Below are 18,022 nucleotides of genomic sequence, written 5' to 3' on the forward strand. Positions count from 1 at the left end.
TTTAGTTGCTATATTTTTACTACAACTCTTGAAACCTTTTCTTTTCTCTTTAGTTTTTGTAGGGAGAGAGTATAGGACTTTAAATTCAAAAACGGTATTAAGAATTCAAAAAATGTATTTCTCACTTTCTGAGATCTTAAAATTCGAAATACGGAAACTCAAGCTCTAAATAATGTAGACTGTTTTATAGAATTATGCAGTTGTCTACTGTTTACCTGTGTATCGTCATTATTGACGTGAGTTAAAAGTACACCAAGTTGACCCTTAGAGTTTTTTTTCACATTTTCATTGAGTTGCATTCAAATTAGTGTGTCAATTACAAGAGTTTGTCAAGTGAAAAATACATACGACTAGTTTTCATTTTGCATGATATATTGTAACCCTGCTGTTCTCTTTATGTAGGCCAGTCTGGATGTGCTGGGTGTATAAATACGAAAACACTGTTATGGACTATAAATGAAGCATAGCAAAAAACATGATATATATAGAAAATAACTTTGTTGTTGTTGATACCTACTTGATCACGGTAAAACATCGATGAGCAAAAAGTGATATCTTGATATTCTACCGTCACGATAATTTCGGTATCGAAAATAAAAAGTTTTTTATTCTTTTATCCGAAATTATTAAAGAATAAAAATCACTATACAAATATAGAAACTATCAATCCAACTATTTAATTTGTCTAATCATGTCAAATCACAGGATGTATTGTGTAATTCAAAATGTTGTCACAGTGAAGAAACATGTCGTTATCTTGCACAAAGAATAGAGAGTATCTTTCCAAGTTAAGCCGGGGTCACACATTCACGAATTTTACAGCCAGTTTTGACAGGACCAGTCCCGAGTAAAATTTGTCAAAAGTCTAATCAAGATCCTGTGAATCGTGGCTAGAAATTTAAACTTTAATGCGGCGTTCACACAGTGCCGATTACGGGTCCCGTTTGAGATCAGACAGCGCTAAGACACGAAAAGTTAAAAATTCGGATTACTATCCTCATTGATCTGGAATGTCCTATCTTTATCTTAACGAAGTCGTATACGTTCGTAACAGATTCATATGGATCGGGAATGGTCCGGAGAGGTCGGCCAAGTAATCCCAACAGTTAGGTGCGTCCGTAACATTCGAGGAAACTCAGCTGATTTTGTTTAGTCGGATTACAATCGTGACTATGTTGTGACAAATTCTGATATATCGGATTAAAATCGTAACAATATTCTGTGTTTTCTGGACGTTGTCCTCTGGAACGTGCATGATCTGGAGAAATTTGTCATTACTGTTTTTTTTTGCCATTTGAGTCCAGAATGCATCAAGATCTTGCCCAATGCGAACCGTCCATGCCGATTCCGTTCCGGAATAGTCCCGTTTTAAATACGAAATTCGCCAATGATACCCACGTCAGAGTCCCAACAATTACAGATCACAATACGACTGAGTCCAGATAAAGCCGTCTGCAATGCGGTACAGCAGACTGTGATAGGATTGCGTTTCGACAGTATCTGATCATCCCGAATATGGCGTCAGTTTTTTCACGGATATCTTCCGTCAGCGTCGGTTCACTGTCTGGTCACTGTCTGATCTCTGTCGGATCACATTCGGTAGAATCGGGACGCTGTCGGGACAGATTCGGTCGTTTTGTACCATGTGAAAGATACTATTCGGATAAGAATCGGATTGAGAACAGAATAATCGGGACAAATTCAGTTAGAAACGGTTGAATTTGGACGTTCCTGCACAATATCTGATTGTTGTCGTGATTCAATAAATGTTTTTACAAATTTTAATTAAAGTTTGAATTTCCAGCCACAATTCACAGAATCTTCATCAGACTTTTGACAAATTTTAATCGGGAATGTTCCTGTCAAGGACGGCAGTAAAAAATTGTGAATGTGTGACCCCAGCTTAATTTAAATTTGTAAAAACAATATTTATTCACGACAACAATCAGAAAGTTACAGGACGCAAAAAACTGTCGGGGTGTTTAGCCGACCTCTCCGGACCATTCCCGATCCGTAGGAATCGGTTACTAACGTATTCGACTGCGTTCAGATTATGATAGGACATTCCAGATCATTCAAGATAGTAATCCGACTTTTTTTACTTTTCGTATCCTAGCACTGTCTGGTCTCAAACAGGAGCCACAATCGGCACTGTGTAGACGCCGCATTATACCCTCGTGACACTAAGCCACGATAGCACTACGATCTTGAAAAAAGTGCAAATTTTGACGATAGTAGTGCGATCGTGTAAATCGCAGTAAGGTCGTTTATGGTCGTGGTGATGTCTTCGTGACCGTGATACGCGTGGACCAACTTTGAACTTGTACAAAACAATCGTGGTGCGGTCGTGACGAAATCAGGTCGCAGTAAAAAGGTACTGGGAGCGCAGTAAGGTCGTGGTAAAATCGCAAAGGTCGCTGTACCACCGTAGCGAAAAGGCATCGAAAGCGCGATTCTAGTCGGAAAAACTGCTTTACTATCTCACAGCGACTTTACTACGACCATCACGTTCTCGTCGCGACCTAACCACGCTTCCACTACGACTATACCACATTTATACCAAGCTGTTCAAGACCATAGTACGATTCTAACACGCTCATGCCGTCATCATCACGCTCTTCTTACGACCTGACTACGTTCAATCTACAACCATTTCGATTTCTAGACATTGTAATTGTCACATAAAATATATAAAAGCTCTCCAGGTTTTGTTTGAAACCTCAATTTCAATTGAACCATGGAAACACAAGACCATGAACATGTTGTAATGCTTCTACAGGCGTAGGTCCTGTTGGGTTCGTCCATGGTTGTCAACCGAAAGGAGACTCCAGTTTGGTAATTATGCTCAGTTGATAAACGAGTTACGAATCGAGGTTGAACATTCCTTCTTTGATTTTTTTAAAATGCCACCAGAGATGTTAGATGACCTTCTTAAAAGAGTTGGTCCAAGAATCAATAAGACAGATACTCTATTTAGAAGAGCCCTGTCGCCTGGTCTTAAACTTGTCATCTCTTTAAGACATTTAGCTACTGGTGATAAATATTTGACCTTGGATTATGACTTTATATTTGCTTGGAATACTATAAACACATTTTTACCCGAGGTTTACCGAGCAATCGTTGAAGAATTTAAACATGTCCAAAAACCTCTACCCCTTATACCACGCCCAAGATTTCTAATGGATTTTGGTGGCATGACTGTGAAATCTACGTATAAATGCAAAATAGAAGGAATAGACAGTTTTTATATGGAACACGATGTTGACGTTATTGTTGAGAGCGTAGTAAGATCGGTATGAACGTGGTGTGATCGTGGTAAGAGCGTGCTTTAATCGCAGTAGAAGTGTGGTAAGATCGTATTGCAATCGGATAAATCATGGTATGATCGCAGTGAGAACGTGATGAACGTAGTAAGATTATGATAATCGCAGGGAGGTCGCAGATTAAGCGTGGTGAGAACGTGGTATAATCGTAGCGGGTCGTTAAAGAAGCGTAATGAGGACGTAGTAGCATCGTAAAAACAACGAACATTTACATTCTCATGCCGCTCATACCACGACCTAACCACGATCTGAATTTATTTTAGATTGCGGTGAGCGTGGTGCGATCGTGGTCTAGTTTGACGAGGGCATTAAAAGTATATGATTTTATAATCTACGGTTTATTTGTCACGGTAGAATTAGATTGTTAATTTACATACTTTACTGTAGGGAAAAAAGTAGTATTACTTTTTCCCGGCTTTAGGTTGACCTTTTGGTGAAAAAAGTCAACTTTTTGTTTTTTGAAACACATTGAAATATTTTCTTGAGAATTATTCGAAAAGGCTTCCAAATTTCATAAATTTGATGTAAAATGAGAGTAAGCATAGATAAAACACACAAGCTCCGTTCACAGATGGTCATGATACCATTTGACTTTAGTTTCCAAAATAGAATAATAAAGTACTTATGTCACACATAACTGTTTTGTCCAGGTTTTTCTTTTTTTTTTTGTAACAGTAGTAAATTTTTTTAAAAATAGGATTGTCGCCTATTGAAGAATAGATACTACCGCTTTCCCAATATGGTATATTTTATCAATGGCGGTTTGATAAACAAAAGACGGAAAAAATATTTCCATTTATACAAATTAATAGTTTTGTATTAAGTAGGTTTTATGAAGTACAAGTAGGAATGAGAAATGAGTACTTGTCACATTGTATATTTTCATAATTTGAGTCCGAGTAGTTTTGTTCACATTTTGGGGTTTCAGGACCCATATTGATTTAGTTTGATACCTATGATTATGTGATGTGCTGTTAACCTTACCGGTTGTAAGAATATATTTAATTATAGTTTGGTATTTTTTATAGGCGGCTTACAATATTGTATAGTACACATGAGTTATCTTCCTTAGAATTCAAGCTTTTAATGAATCAATAAAAGACCAGTGGTCGAAACATAAAAATATAAATTTAATGCATCCGTCAAACACACAGCTAAATCAAATTTCACTGAAAAGAGAAAATTGTAATCTTTCAGATTAATGATGCCGTAAGTCTGAGAAGTGGTCCAATTTTGCATAATGGCGATCAAAGGTCAATAATTAGGTATTTCCAAATCATGTCTTAACTGTAAATTTCAGGTTCAATTCAGGAATTTAAAATATTTGGAAAAACTAGAAAACATCATTTTATTCAGCATTGATGAAGTCGCTGTAAGTGATACGAATTTGTTTTGTCGAATAACGGGTTTTAAACGTTAAAATTGACGTTTTCCATTAGCTAAAAAAGTTTGCTTATTTATGACTTCATTTTTGTTTCCATGCAAGGATAACCTTGAACTTTGATTATACAAATTTACATAACAATGAAGTCCTTAAACGACTTGTTATAGTTAAAACTTTAACGTCTAGTAAAGGGGGGTTTACGTTAGTTTGATTGAATTCAGTTCCACTGGATATAAGTAATTGTTGTGTCATTTTCATTTCACACAAAAACTGTCTATGATATTTCTGTTGTATTATAAAAATGTATTCGTATTAAGTTGATAAAATATATCAGTATTTACAATAATATTATATCAACGTTTCTTGGCGTTATTTGACGTTCAGATGTGCCGATCGCACTATCATAAGAAATAGTTTTTGTGTGAAACTTACACACATGTAAAAGTGGCCAGCAAGAACTGAATGTAAATCATTTTTTTTAAAGTTATTAAAATGTATAAGACGTAGATAGGTCAGATAATCAAGCATCATCATCATCATCAAAATCTTTTTGGTGTGTTTTGATATAATTTGACAAAGGTCTGATGGTTGACATTGACAAAGTTCGGCACAGGACAAATTCTGTTCACAGAAAGACCAAACCGTGAAGGAAATCAGATGAAAGTTGATCTTCAAACAAGACCGATCCAAAACCAATATATGTGCATACATCAAGACTTTATAAAAATATAGAGATGTGGTATGAAAAATATAAAGAAGTTCAATTGAAAAAACTAACGGGTTAATTTATAACGAAACAATTTACGAAAAACAAATATGACAGACATGAACCAACAGCACCCACTGAGCTATAGGCTCCCGACTTCAGACAGTGGTGTAACATCACAACTTAAAAACAAACTATCAAAATCAGTTGAAAAGTTGTAACTAATAAAAAAAATAAAAAATATGTGCAATTGAAATAGATGGGCATATTGTGCCTGTTGCTCAGATCAGATGGTGGCATTGAGTTTTGAAAGACGACCGTAAGATGTGTTTTGGTTAAAGGATGCTTCAGAAGGGGGGAGTCGGACCGAGCTTGAATCTTTACAATTTAACACGGAACCTGTTCAGATGGTTCTGGCAACTTTTGGATTTTCCCCTTTGGATCATAAAGCCTTGCTATCGGTTTTCATTTAAACTAGATCATATGTGACAAGTGTCCGACAGGGACGAGATCTGACACTTGGCCATTAATCCCAGTCTAGAAATATATCGTTTGCTTACTTTGTTCTGTAATTTTCATTGAAAATGTTAGAACTTCTTTTAAAAGAAGTGGCAGCAAAACCCAAATTGAATCTTACGGAGCTTTAAAATTTTCGGAACAAGACACTATGTTTCTATAGGCATTTTTTCGACAAGAAGGCATGGGCGCTTTTCATGGTCTTCCAAGGTGATATTAAACATGTAAATTATACCGAATATACCAAGGTCATTTGGTAGTCTCACAAGAAATTTCGAATAACAATGTATTTTTGTTATGTTTAATTTTGTTTCGGCATCTCTCATGTTCTACCTTTCTGGTAGTTATTTATGCGTTGCGTCTAAATATGAATTTTAACACTTCACAGTGACTAAACATTTTGAGCACGATCTTCCAACGTAATAGAAAATAAAAATACTCCTCGAAACAGCACCATATCATTTTACATTCTAGTTAATAAGTATGAATATGTGAAAACTCAGATTGGGATAGTTAGATGAGATATAAAACGACAATCCGGGTATGGATGTGAATTCGATGAAAGATAAACATTTCACACTGACTGAGTGTTCTTAGTACATCCAATTTTCCGTGCATTTTCGATTGCAATTTTTAAAAACAATTACATGATTCAAGCGTCACTGGTATGTCTTTTGTGAGCGAAACGCGCATCTGGCGTACATAATTCCAATCCTGGTGTCTATGATGAGTTCATTTACAAAAATACGGTTTAAAGAAGCTACAAACATTTCAACTAATGACTAATATTTCATTTACAAAGACGCTCTCAAATTTCTGCGAAAACAAATCTCGTGAAGCTTTGTAAATGATCGGAAAAGTTCATCCGTATGCGATATTCATTCGATCATACCAATGTTGAACTGGCTCGGTTTATTTTTTATAATATAAACAGTATAAACAAGTACACATAAAAAGGAAAATGTACAAATTAACGTTAAAATTATCAATTTTTCTTCTGTGATTATACCAAAATGGTATAAACTGTAAATGTCAGAAGATGAATGCAAGTAAAAATAAATATCAAATGTAATAGAGTATGTTGCTAATATGTTTACCAATGTATGTCAACATTTATTCAAACTACAGACAGAAGATATCAAAGCGATATTCAAATTCATAACTCAATCACAAAAAGACAGCGCTACGGCAAAAACCGAAAAATGATTAAAAGAAAAACAAAAGTATACAAAACACAACAAATAAAACAATAGACGGAGCAACAAGAACATGAAGAACTAATCATACATAGGAAATGGTATCATGTTTTCCGGAATGATAAGCGGATCCTACTCCATATGTTGCACATATTATTATAATAACGAACATAACTCTTAGTGTACTTCTTTCACATATCACTGTTCTTATTTTAAATCCTCCCTATTCATATTTCAACTCCTTTCCCTAAAAATAAAAGGATAATACAAGACTCTGAAGAGTTAAAAATGTCAAATCGCAGCAAAATACATGCAATTGTAATAACATGTATTGGATGTTAATACTTTTATCTACTGACTATTCTACTTTTATGTATGACTATTTTAACATTTTAACTAACTTTTTGCCATGTGAAAATTTAAATAGTTAACTTGCCATTATCATGATCACATTTTGGCGCCGGATTGTTTTTCGGTGGACCTACAATTAAAAAGGATAAATGAAATAGAATACCTCTAATTAAGGTGGAAACTTGAATTAAGTCATAGACACATGTTAACTATTCTAAATTCTTAAACATTTCTATTATAATTTGTTCAACTTCCCTCGTAGTTCTTACCACAAAGTAAATATGTAATTGTTTTATTTTATTTTCTTTGTTGATTTGTGTGTAATATCACTTTCAACTACCTACATTAAAGCTGACAGTATGTTACATTGATGGATTAAACCGGAGAGCAAGCAGACATAACCCGATTATTGGTGTTTAATTTTGTACTTTTGTAAGTATGGTGAGGACATTTGAGACTTTTGGTAAATCATAAACTTACGGAATTTAACGTTTCTTCCTATGTCACTGAATTATATATTTCTATTCCATTGGATTATTGTTTTTTTAACATTATTTACGAGATACGATTCAATTGTCCTAACCTTTAAAGTGTGTTAGTGATTGGTCTTATGGAGACTACACGCATGTCTGGCTTTTTAAATAGTAAGCCTGGTATATTTGGAAGGTCTTGATTATCATGTTTATATAAGTGTCAAAAATATATTTGTTAATCGGAAAACATTTTCATAATGTTATTCTATATAATTGCTTTCAAAAAAGGAGAAATAAATAATGTCACGCGTTCGAAGGGTTAAGTATCTTAGCAATAATGTGCAATGTGATGATCAATACTCCCGTATAAATGCCTTTGTAAGAAAAAAATAAATAATTTTTTTTCAGGTTTATCCAAGGTGTCTCATAACCCTTGTTTGAATCCATCAGTATTTTGAGGTGTGTTTCGAGGTAATGGACTTTTGTTCTTGGTATCATGGTCCCTCGATTAACTTGGTTGAGAATATGTTCGACCAGTGTGATTAATTTTTGCAGTTTAAAATTCACCGAATGTAGTGAAGGATACTGCCCAATTAATGGCGGCAAGACCTATGTTGGAAACAAATTATCAAAATTGCATTTCAAAAACGAGACGCAAAACACTCAATTTAAGGCCTAAATGATGTAAACTTGTATCGAACTTTTTTTATCGACAGCAATGAATCGTTTTGTGTAAATCAGCAGAGCAACACAGTACAATTAGCGAATAAATAGTATCAGCACTTGATTTCCTACATTTGTTTGTGCATCATTTCGTCGTTAACGTCTTATAACGTGATAAGTTGCGTTTTCTTTTTTCTATTTTTTATTCTGACATATGTTAAAACAGTATTTTAGGAAACTTGACATAGCGAAACCATAAACGGGACATTTACAATTGATTGTAATGCAGGGGAACCTGTTTCCAAACATTTACCAATGATTGAAGATAATGCAAGCATAGCCCAGTCCGTGGCCACAGAAAATAGAAAAGCTGAAAATAAGACAATGATTCAAGGGCTGAACAAGATGACACTTAATATTCTTAATGTGGTTTGATTTGCTATATGCATACTACAGCTATGCTTATCTCGTTTCATTGTACCTGAAAGTTAATTCGAGTTTCATAAAATTTTGTACGATTATTTATGCATTAAAATCTAATAAGAACTTACTTAAAATTTCCCAATCAAATAGATGTATGATAAATAAGTTCATGCTCTACAAATGACCATCGTTTCATATGAACGTATGGGAGTTAACCATAGAATAATGATACGAAAATGTATCCATACTTACATGTTATATTAGGAAATGATAAACTCCAACTCGGATCATTTGATCCTCCATTTTGGCATACCCATTTTCCAATGAGATTGTCTATCGGTGCTGATTCGATTCGGTAAATCATTGAGTCATTAACTATTGTTAGATTAGTGATTTCATACTGTTGACTGGTGTTTGTGCACGCAATTATTGAAACTAAATAGTATGTTGTACAATATGCTATTTCCTGGTTATTTCTACAAATTTTGATCCCATTTCTGGTATTATTCACATTGCATATCATGGTTACACTAACGTTTCCATCGATGCACTCTATATCCGTAATAAAGAAATTGTAAAATTCAACTCCTGAAAATATAAAAATTTATTCATGAATATCAATATTAATGAGATATACAAACGAATTGATATTTAGTGTTTCACTTGTTAAAAATGCATGACAGGTGAGATTTTAGATTGTCTAAGATGTTATTGTGTTATATATTCATGATTTTATCTGAGAAAAATTTTATGTGCGATTTTTATTAAGGAAACAATAGCAACCGAATTGATTTAATATGTTTGATTTGCTTTGTTAGTCGTGAACTTTTGGTCCATATATGTTCATAAAGAACGCGATAAAAGTAGATGTTTATCATTATTTGTGCTTACCTTTTACAGCAGACCAGAAAATTAATAGACAGATACCCTGTACAAATGCATTTGGCATCATTGTGTTCATAGTCTGTAAGATAAAAACAGAAATGTTACATGTGCACACCGAATCATTCATAATAGGGGTTTTACGGGCAAGATGTAGTAATTTTAAGCGATCATTTTATGTCAGAGGAAAACTAACCTGCTAAATTTAAAAAAATGCATAAACTATGGTGACCGGTTAAGGCCATTTCGCGTTTTTATGATTTCGCCTTTTGTATTTCATAATAATAATAATAATAATAATATCTTTATTTAGAGAGAGTAACTCATTTGGATTATACAAATTTTCAATGAGGCTCTCTAAATACAATAATAATTACATTAAAAATAAACAATACATATTCAATAATAATGATAAATAAAGATGTAATACAATTTAAATACAATAAACAATTATTATATATGGCATTACAGTACAAATATCATGGTAATGTTAAAAGTACATAGATTTGTAGTAATGTTTAAATTCTAATACTGTGTTTGATTTTTTAATTGAATTAGGAAGAGCATTCCATACTTTTGGTCCATTGTACGAGAAACTAGACTTATACAACTCTGTATTTGGTTTTGGAATTATAAAATTATCTGAGGACGAAAATCTCGTATTGTATTTTTGGTTTGCAGAAGCTGATAAAATAAGACTGGACATATATTCTGGAGCTAAGCCATGTTTTGCCTTATACATTAGTAATGATTTATGATAATGTATTCTTTGTGTAATCGGCACAATGTTACATTCGTGAAATAATTCGCTTGAAGGTTTGGTGTAATCATGTTCGTCTAAAATTATTCTTGCTGCCCTCTTTTGCAGTTTTAGTAAACTATCTAATAGAAAGTTATTACAGTTTCCCCATATTGAACAACAATAATCTAAGTGAGGTAAAACGTAAGCGTTATAGAACATTTGTCTAGCTTTGTGATTTAAATATTTCTTTATCCTTTTTAGTAAAGTTAAAGAAGAGTTAACCCTTTTTATGATATAATCAATATGAGAAGACCAGGATAGAGATGCATCAACAAAAATACCTAGAACCTTTTCACATGTACTTTCTTTAATTTGTTGTCCATTCATAGCAATATTAATGTTTTCATTTGATGTAACTGAAAGCTTCTGTTTAGAGCCAATACATATAGCCTTCGTTTTAGATACATTTACAGCCATTTTATTGTCATCACACCAGCGAAAAATATCTTGTAAAACCGTATTAAGTTTATGACTGATACAACTTTTATTTTGTCCAATGACTGATATGGTGCTATCATCAGCAAATAAATCGGTGTTATGATTAGGATTAGACAAAGGAAGATCATTTATAAAAATTAAAAACAACACAGGTCCTAAAACGGATCCTTGAGGTACACCGGTTTTTTGTTTTTGTAAGTCTGAAAATGTATTTGAAATAGATACCATCTGATATCTGTCAGCCAAATATGATGTAAACCATCGTAGCGAAGTATAAGCAAATTTGTATTTGTTTAATTTTTGAATAAGCAGTTCATGATTGAGAAGATCAAAGGCTTTTGCTAGATCTAGAAACACTGCCCCAACAAGATCGCCATCATCAATGGCTTTAAGCCATTTATCCAATAAAGCTGTTAACGCAGTTTGACAAGAATGGTTTGCGCGAAAGCCTGACTGCATTCTATACAATAAGTTGTATTTATTAAGATACTTTACTAAGTGTGTTTTCACATGTTTTTCGAGGATTTTAGAAATGAGTGGTAAAATTACAATTAGTCTGTAATTAAAAACATCCTGTTTTGAACCTTTGTTCTTATAAACTGGTATGACTTTTGCCAGTTTAAATGAAGATGGAAAAATACATTTTTAAATACTTAAGTTAAAAATATGACAAAGTGGTAGTGAAATAGCATGAGAAGACATCTTTAAAAACTTTGCACTTATGTTATCAAGACCTGTTGCTTTTGATTCATCTAGTGCTTTTATTTGTAAACACACAAAATCATTACTCATAAGTGGTATAGAAAAATACACGTTATCTGGTACATGACCTGATATGAAATCATCAAGTTTGTTAAAAGAGCTATTGTTGCTGCTTTGATTTATATTAAGATTATCTGTGATATTTGTGAAATAAGCATTAAATACATCAGCAACGCTTTTCGGTTCTAAAATTTCCTTTTTGTTACAATCACTTATGATTTTAATACTGGTATGATTGTCGGTTCCGCTGACAGTATGTAGGTGTTTCCATAATTTACTACTGTTGCCCTTTTTGTGTTCTATGATATTGGTATAATAATTTTGTTTAGAGTTTTCGATGAGATATTTGACTTTGTTTCTCCAGAGTCTATAACTATACATATCTTTTTTCTTATGATAAAAATCACGTTTTCTCATGCTATCTGGAATTTTATCATTCATTCACTCATTTTGATACAAACGTTTTACTCTCTTTTTAATGAGTGGAGCATGATGATCTAATACTTCAGTAAAAATATTTAAAAATGACAACAATGCTTCTTCGGGGTCATCAATTTCTAATACACTATCAAATGAACACTGTGATATGTGATTGATAAAATCACTTTCATTAAACTGTTTAGTAGATCTGAACGTCATATATTCATGAATTTTCTTTTTCGATTTTAACCCTCTTTTGTGAGAAATGCATACTGGATAATGGTCACTGATAGAATACTTTGGAACAGAAAAAAAAATGAATATTATCTGGTTCATTACTATTCTATAGGGCGAAAAGTGAAAACGCGAAACCGAATTATGCCTATTATAAAACGGACTCGCGCGAGTATTTATTTGAAGGGATTATCTTTCACCCAAAAGAAGACCAACACATGTTTGCTAATTTGCTTTACCTTTAGGGATCGAATAGATTTCAAGGGAGAGTGTAGGTTGGTCCAGTAATTACAGTTTATTTGATGATGTCGTCATAACTATTATTGAATCTTAAGTGGTATAACATCAATTTGACGTATTTAAAATTACGCATAATTACAAATGTAACATGTTAATAAAGATAAAAAATAGTGTGCATTCATGTCCCTTAAAAGAGACCCACTTTCATTTTGTCATGAAGTGTGATTTTCTGATAAACCGAATGTTCAATTTGGCGGAAGACATTGCTTTTTTTCTCAACGTTATGATATGGTATTCCCACAAAATATGAGGCACCAAAAGGTAACTACGTGTTTTGAATACCGTACGAGTTTTCAAACGGTATCAAAAAATCATATTCATTGATAAAAAAAAGCAAACTCTTTCATTTTTGTAGTTATTTGAATATGTTGATGCAATTTAGCATTGACAGGAGCTAAAGATAACACCTATTTAGCTAATTTTTAGTTTCGACATAGATAATCTTATCTAAACAGTTGATTTTTAATTGAAAACCTATAAAAGTACCCAGGCGGACACCCAGTTGAATATAAACAAAAGAAATGGTACTCTTTGTTAAAAAAATGTAAACAAGGCTAAATTTGAATTGTTTACATTTGTTTCATGGGCTTTAAAAGTTTGATAAATGTGCATTATTTAGATTGTTATGCATCTTGTATGTGTGTTTGTACTTATATCATGGTATGGAATTTCGAGATATTTGTAAACTTTTGAATTATAGACACATTTTCAGAAAACAGTCGATTGTGGTAAGTGTAAACACATGTGTATCCTTTTGTGCATAAATAATTGACAATACATTCATTTAAAAGAGAAAGTCGAGTACACCTTTTTATGTTCAGGCGTGTTTGAGTTGACTATCCTGTCTTGAAAACGCATTAACGAAAAATATTTTATACATCATCTCGCTTAAGATTCTATTATTTTACATATTTAAGCTGTATATTAATATGATATCATTAACTGTACTAAAAATGAAATCTATACGTCAAGTGAAATACCTTTGTGATGAGTCATAACAACAAAGTAGGTGTGTTTGAATACCAAATTTTTACTAAAAAGTACTTGACGACAGACATTACAAGTGGATCTTAAAAAGGCATAACGTCAAAACATCTTTTTGCGTGTGTTATCTTTGATAGTAAGTATGAAACCTCGGAAAATGTTTTAGTCTGCCCTTCCACGAAATATCTAATTATTTTTATTTTAGATATGTTTGAACTTTCGAAATTTCCCCCTAACAATCGATCAGACAATAGTTCAAAAAATGCATAAAAGTACGATGCTCAATAACTTGTAGAAACATTTGTCTTTTACGATACAACTGTCATATAAGGATCGTAATGATGATATTTTGATAAATTGATCGGTTTTCAAGATCTAAATTGACGAATTTGGCTATTTGTTTTAGGTATTTTTGTTATATAGCTCTTCAACTGTTTCGGTACTTATACATCACTCGGATTTCAAATGTTTGGCATTGAGCGTTCCTGATGAAGGTAAATCCAGAAAAGCGCTTCGGACGCATGAAATTATTAAACGTGTTGTTTTCAATTTTTTGACAGTGCGTCATCACTACAATTGCATCCATTTTTACTTTTATAAAAATTACTTGGCGTAACGGTGAGATAAGTTTGACGAAGTAGAATCCTGACTTTACCTGGTTAACCTGAGTTTAAATTTTCACTTTTTCTTTTGTACACCTATTAATTATCAAACACATTTTGACGTCGAAGTGTACTTACAGACAAAAAGGATGGTAAATTACAAACTCATCACCTTGTCACCCTGATAAAAATGCACACTACTAAATAAATTCATTAATATCTTTTTGAAAAATATCATATTACTGATGATATCGATCTGTGATGTAAAAAGGCCACTTGAACATAGATATTTTTGGAACTAAAATTTTGATAAGATATTATGTTCGATATGCATAACAATGAGTTTTTAAATATCTAAAATACTATCGGGTGATACATTAGTCATATTGCGTTGCAAAATAAATAAAATCACTGAGGTGCAGAAATGATTGATATCTTTATTTCAAATAGGGAACCAATTATCCTGTAAAAATATTCTGATATATTAATTTCTATTGTTTATTGTAGCCATCAATTTTATATTTAGGTATTTTTTTTTCTGTAATTCCTTTATCTAAACACTTATCTTTTTGACATTTTGACTATGTCAACTGTCAGTATGTACATATACGTACAATATCAAACCTTCGTTGCCATTAAATGCCTAACAAAACACTTAGTTCTGATACACAATTGAACAAATAAAGTCCTCTCTTCTTTTGACAGGTAAATATTAAAGAATCTCGAAACCAAAGTTAGGATGACATTGTGCGTGTTCAAGTTATGCCAAATTTAAATTGTAGTTGGTGTCCTCGACAGGTGAAGGTATCTAAAATATCCCTCTCAGATTAACCATTTTCATCAATATTGATACAAAAATGTATACCATCTCTTTATAAAGCCAAAATCATAAAATATCTGGCTAGCGTTCAATTCATTATATTTTTTTGGGAACGGAAACGTAAATTATGAATGTAGATGAGTTTAATTTTAAAAAACCGAAACATATATATCAATTGTAAAGAAATTAATATTGAAGTTAAACATTTAAAACAAGTAAAATGAAATTTAAAGCACTACTTACCAGTACGAAAGCTTTCCCCAATCTAAAGAAATATTAATTGTCAAGACGAGTTTTTAATATCCAAGTCTGAACATTGAGTCTCTAGCACGAGATAACCGATCCCGGTAAAAACAGAACGGACAAACCTAGTAATATATAATATCTAAAAATAGAAAAAGGGAATTTGCGATGACCCATATACGATACAATAAATACCCGTTACAAAATATAATAATTTATCATTTCCTTAATATTCTCTTTTAAACTGAAATCCTTTTAACTATAGAATTTTTAACGGATAAACACGACATTTTCTAATTCAATACATACTTTCGTTTTCAATGACCTGAAGGCTCTATGTACACGGGCGAGTGAACAGAAATGTAAACATATCATAATCAAATAATTCCTATGAAATTAGGATAATTTCTTTGTCTAGATTTTTTGCAAACTGACATAAAACCTGAAACTCATTTCCATTTTAATAAACTTGTTTTTATTTGTTGAAATGATGTTTGAGGAAATTTGAGGATATTGAAGACTACCTAAGGAGCAAAGAAAATAACTTCTGGTCGCTAAAACAGGTAAATTTAACTGAAATGATTATCGATCGAAAAAATTTGCCGAATTCAAAATTAACCAATCCGATTACGTAAATTTATTAGGGAACATTTCATGAACTTTCTCTTATATAAACGATGACAATCATAGAATTTGATCATTCTAAATGTAAGCATTAGTAAGTAAAGTGAAGTCAGCGTTTACATCTACAGTATTAAGGATTTAAAGGTATGAGGTGTATAATACTCAGCTATGATTTCCTCCGTGTTTTGTTAAGACTTTGTAGCGGGTTATTTTTTTGCGGGGTGTTTATTTTTGCAAATTTCGCGGGTAAAGGAAAAAGGCGAGAGAAAAACAATCGACGAAAATGTATGCATACGTTTGGTCTCGCGTTTGGTACTTTCTACCAATTAATTATAAAAAAAAATGTGGTATGATTGCCAATGAGACAACTCTCCACAAGAGACCAAATGACACAGAAATTAACAACTTTATAACCCATACCGCACAGTCAGCTATAAAAGACCCCGAAATGACAAATGTAAAACATTTCAAACGAGAAAAATAACGGCCTAATTTATGTACAAAAGATGTACGAAAAACAAATATGTAACACATCAACAAACGACAACTACTGAATTACAGGCTCCTGACATAGGACAGACACATACATACAGAATGTGGCGGGGTTAAACATGTTAGTGGGATCCCAACCCTCCCCCTAACCTGGGACAGTACGTGGTGTAACAGTACAACATAAGAACGAACTATAAAAATCAGTTGAAAAAGGCTTAACTCTTCAGATGGATACAAATAAAATTGAGAATGGAAATGGGGAATATGTCAAAGAGACAACAACCCGACCAAAGAGCAGACAACAGCCGAAGGCCACCCATGGGTCTTCAACGCAGCGATAAAATCCCGCACCTGGAAGTGGTCCTCAGCTTGCCCCTAAATAAAATGTGTACTAGTTCCGTGAAAATGGACGTCACACTAAACTCCAAAATATATAAATGAACTAATGAAACATACAAGACTAACAAAGGCCAGAGGCTCCTGACTTGGGACAGACGCAAAAATGCGGCGGGAATAACATACATCTAACAAAAACACAGAGTGGACGTGGCCGGGTACTTGTATATCCCAACAACAAAAATTCACTAAGTACTGATCTGAGGGTACTCGAAGTTACTGACAGCTAGTTCAAAGCCACTAAAAACTAATAAAAAAAATCATGCATCTAAGACTAAATTATCAATCAGTACACATCCAGCTTCCAATGGATTTAGTACAAAGACGTCATAAACAGTCAGAGAAAACGAAGGGTATTATTCGCGTATATTTAATAAAAATTATAAAATGGCTGTCAGGTGTTAATTAGTCCATTGGTGTCAAATATTATAAGAGTGTAAGGTACTCCCCAGCAAACACATAACATTTTAAAAACATTTTTTAAAATGTCATATGGACGTCTCTCCGAAAACATTGCAATACGATATCATTTGAACATAAAAAAAATGTATTGTTTTGAAATGTTTCATGTCTAACATTTAAGTAAAATGTTTTTACAACATTCAAAACCTATTTGCTAATATCTTTTTATTTGTTCTCAAACATTGTTCTAAAATATCTCGTTTATATTTCTATAATATATAAAAATAATATTTTCTTCAATTAGTATTTCATATTGTTACTACATTTAAAGTAAATATTTTCCAAATATCCAAAAAAACATTCTGCAAAAAATGTTTTACAGAAAATATAGTTTTGCTATTTGCATAAAATGTTTTATAACGTAAAATTAAAATGTTTTACATTTAACATCTCAAAAATATCAGCTAAATGTTTTCTATAAAATACTTTGACATACACTTTATTTAAAAGTCTTACTGATATTTTATTCAACATTTTACGGATATAAAAATAACTTTTTATTTAAACTTTGTTCAAAACCCCACAA

General features: G+C 32.5%; 1 protein-coding gene across 1 annotated transcript in view; it reads right to left on the reverse strand.

The window, feature by feature from the left end:
* Positions 1–15,675, reverse strand: part of LOC127718186 (uncharacterized) — a 33,912-nt gene extending 18,237 nt beyond the window's left edge. Inside the window, exons 1-4 of the mRNA XM_052224154.1 lie at positions 15,523–15,675; positions 9,927–9,999; positions 9,288–9,623; positions 7,562–7,606 (exon numbers count right to left, since the gene is read on the reverse strand). Coding sequence (XP_052080114.1) covers positions 7,562–7,606; positions 9,288–9,623; positions 9,927–9,996 — 451 coding nt within the window. The 5' untranslated portion in view covers positions 9,997–9,999; positions 15,523–15,675. The remainder of the gene's footprint in view (positions 1–7,561; positions 7,607–9,287; positions 9,624–9,926; positions 10,000–15,522) is intronic.
* Between the last annotated feature and the right edge of the window lie 2,347 nt (positions 15,676–18,022).

The sequence above is a fragment of the Mytilus californianus genome, unplaced genomic scaffold, assembly GCF_021869535.1.
Source record: "Mytilus californianus isolate M0D057914Y unplaced genomic scaffold, xbMytCali1.0.p SCAF_10, whole genome shotgun sequence".
NCBI lineage: Eukaryota > Metazoa > Mollusca > Bivalvia > Mytilida > Mytilidae > Mytilus > Mytilus californianus.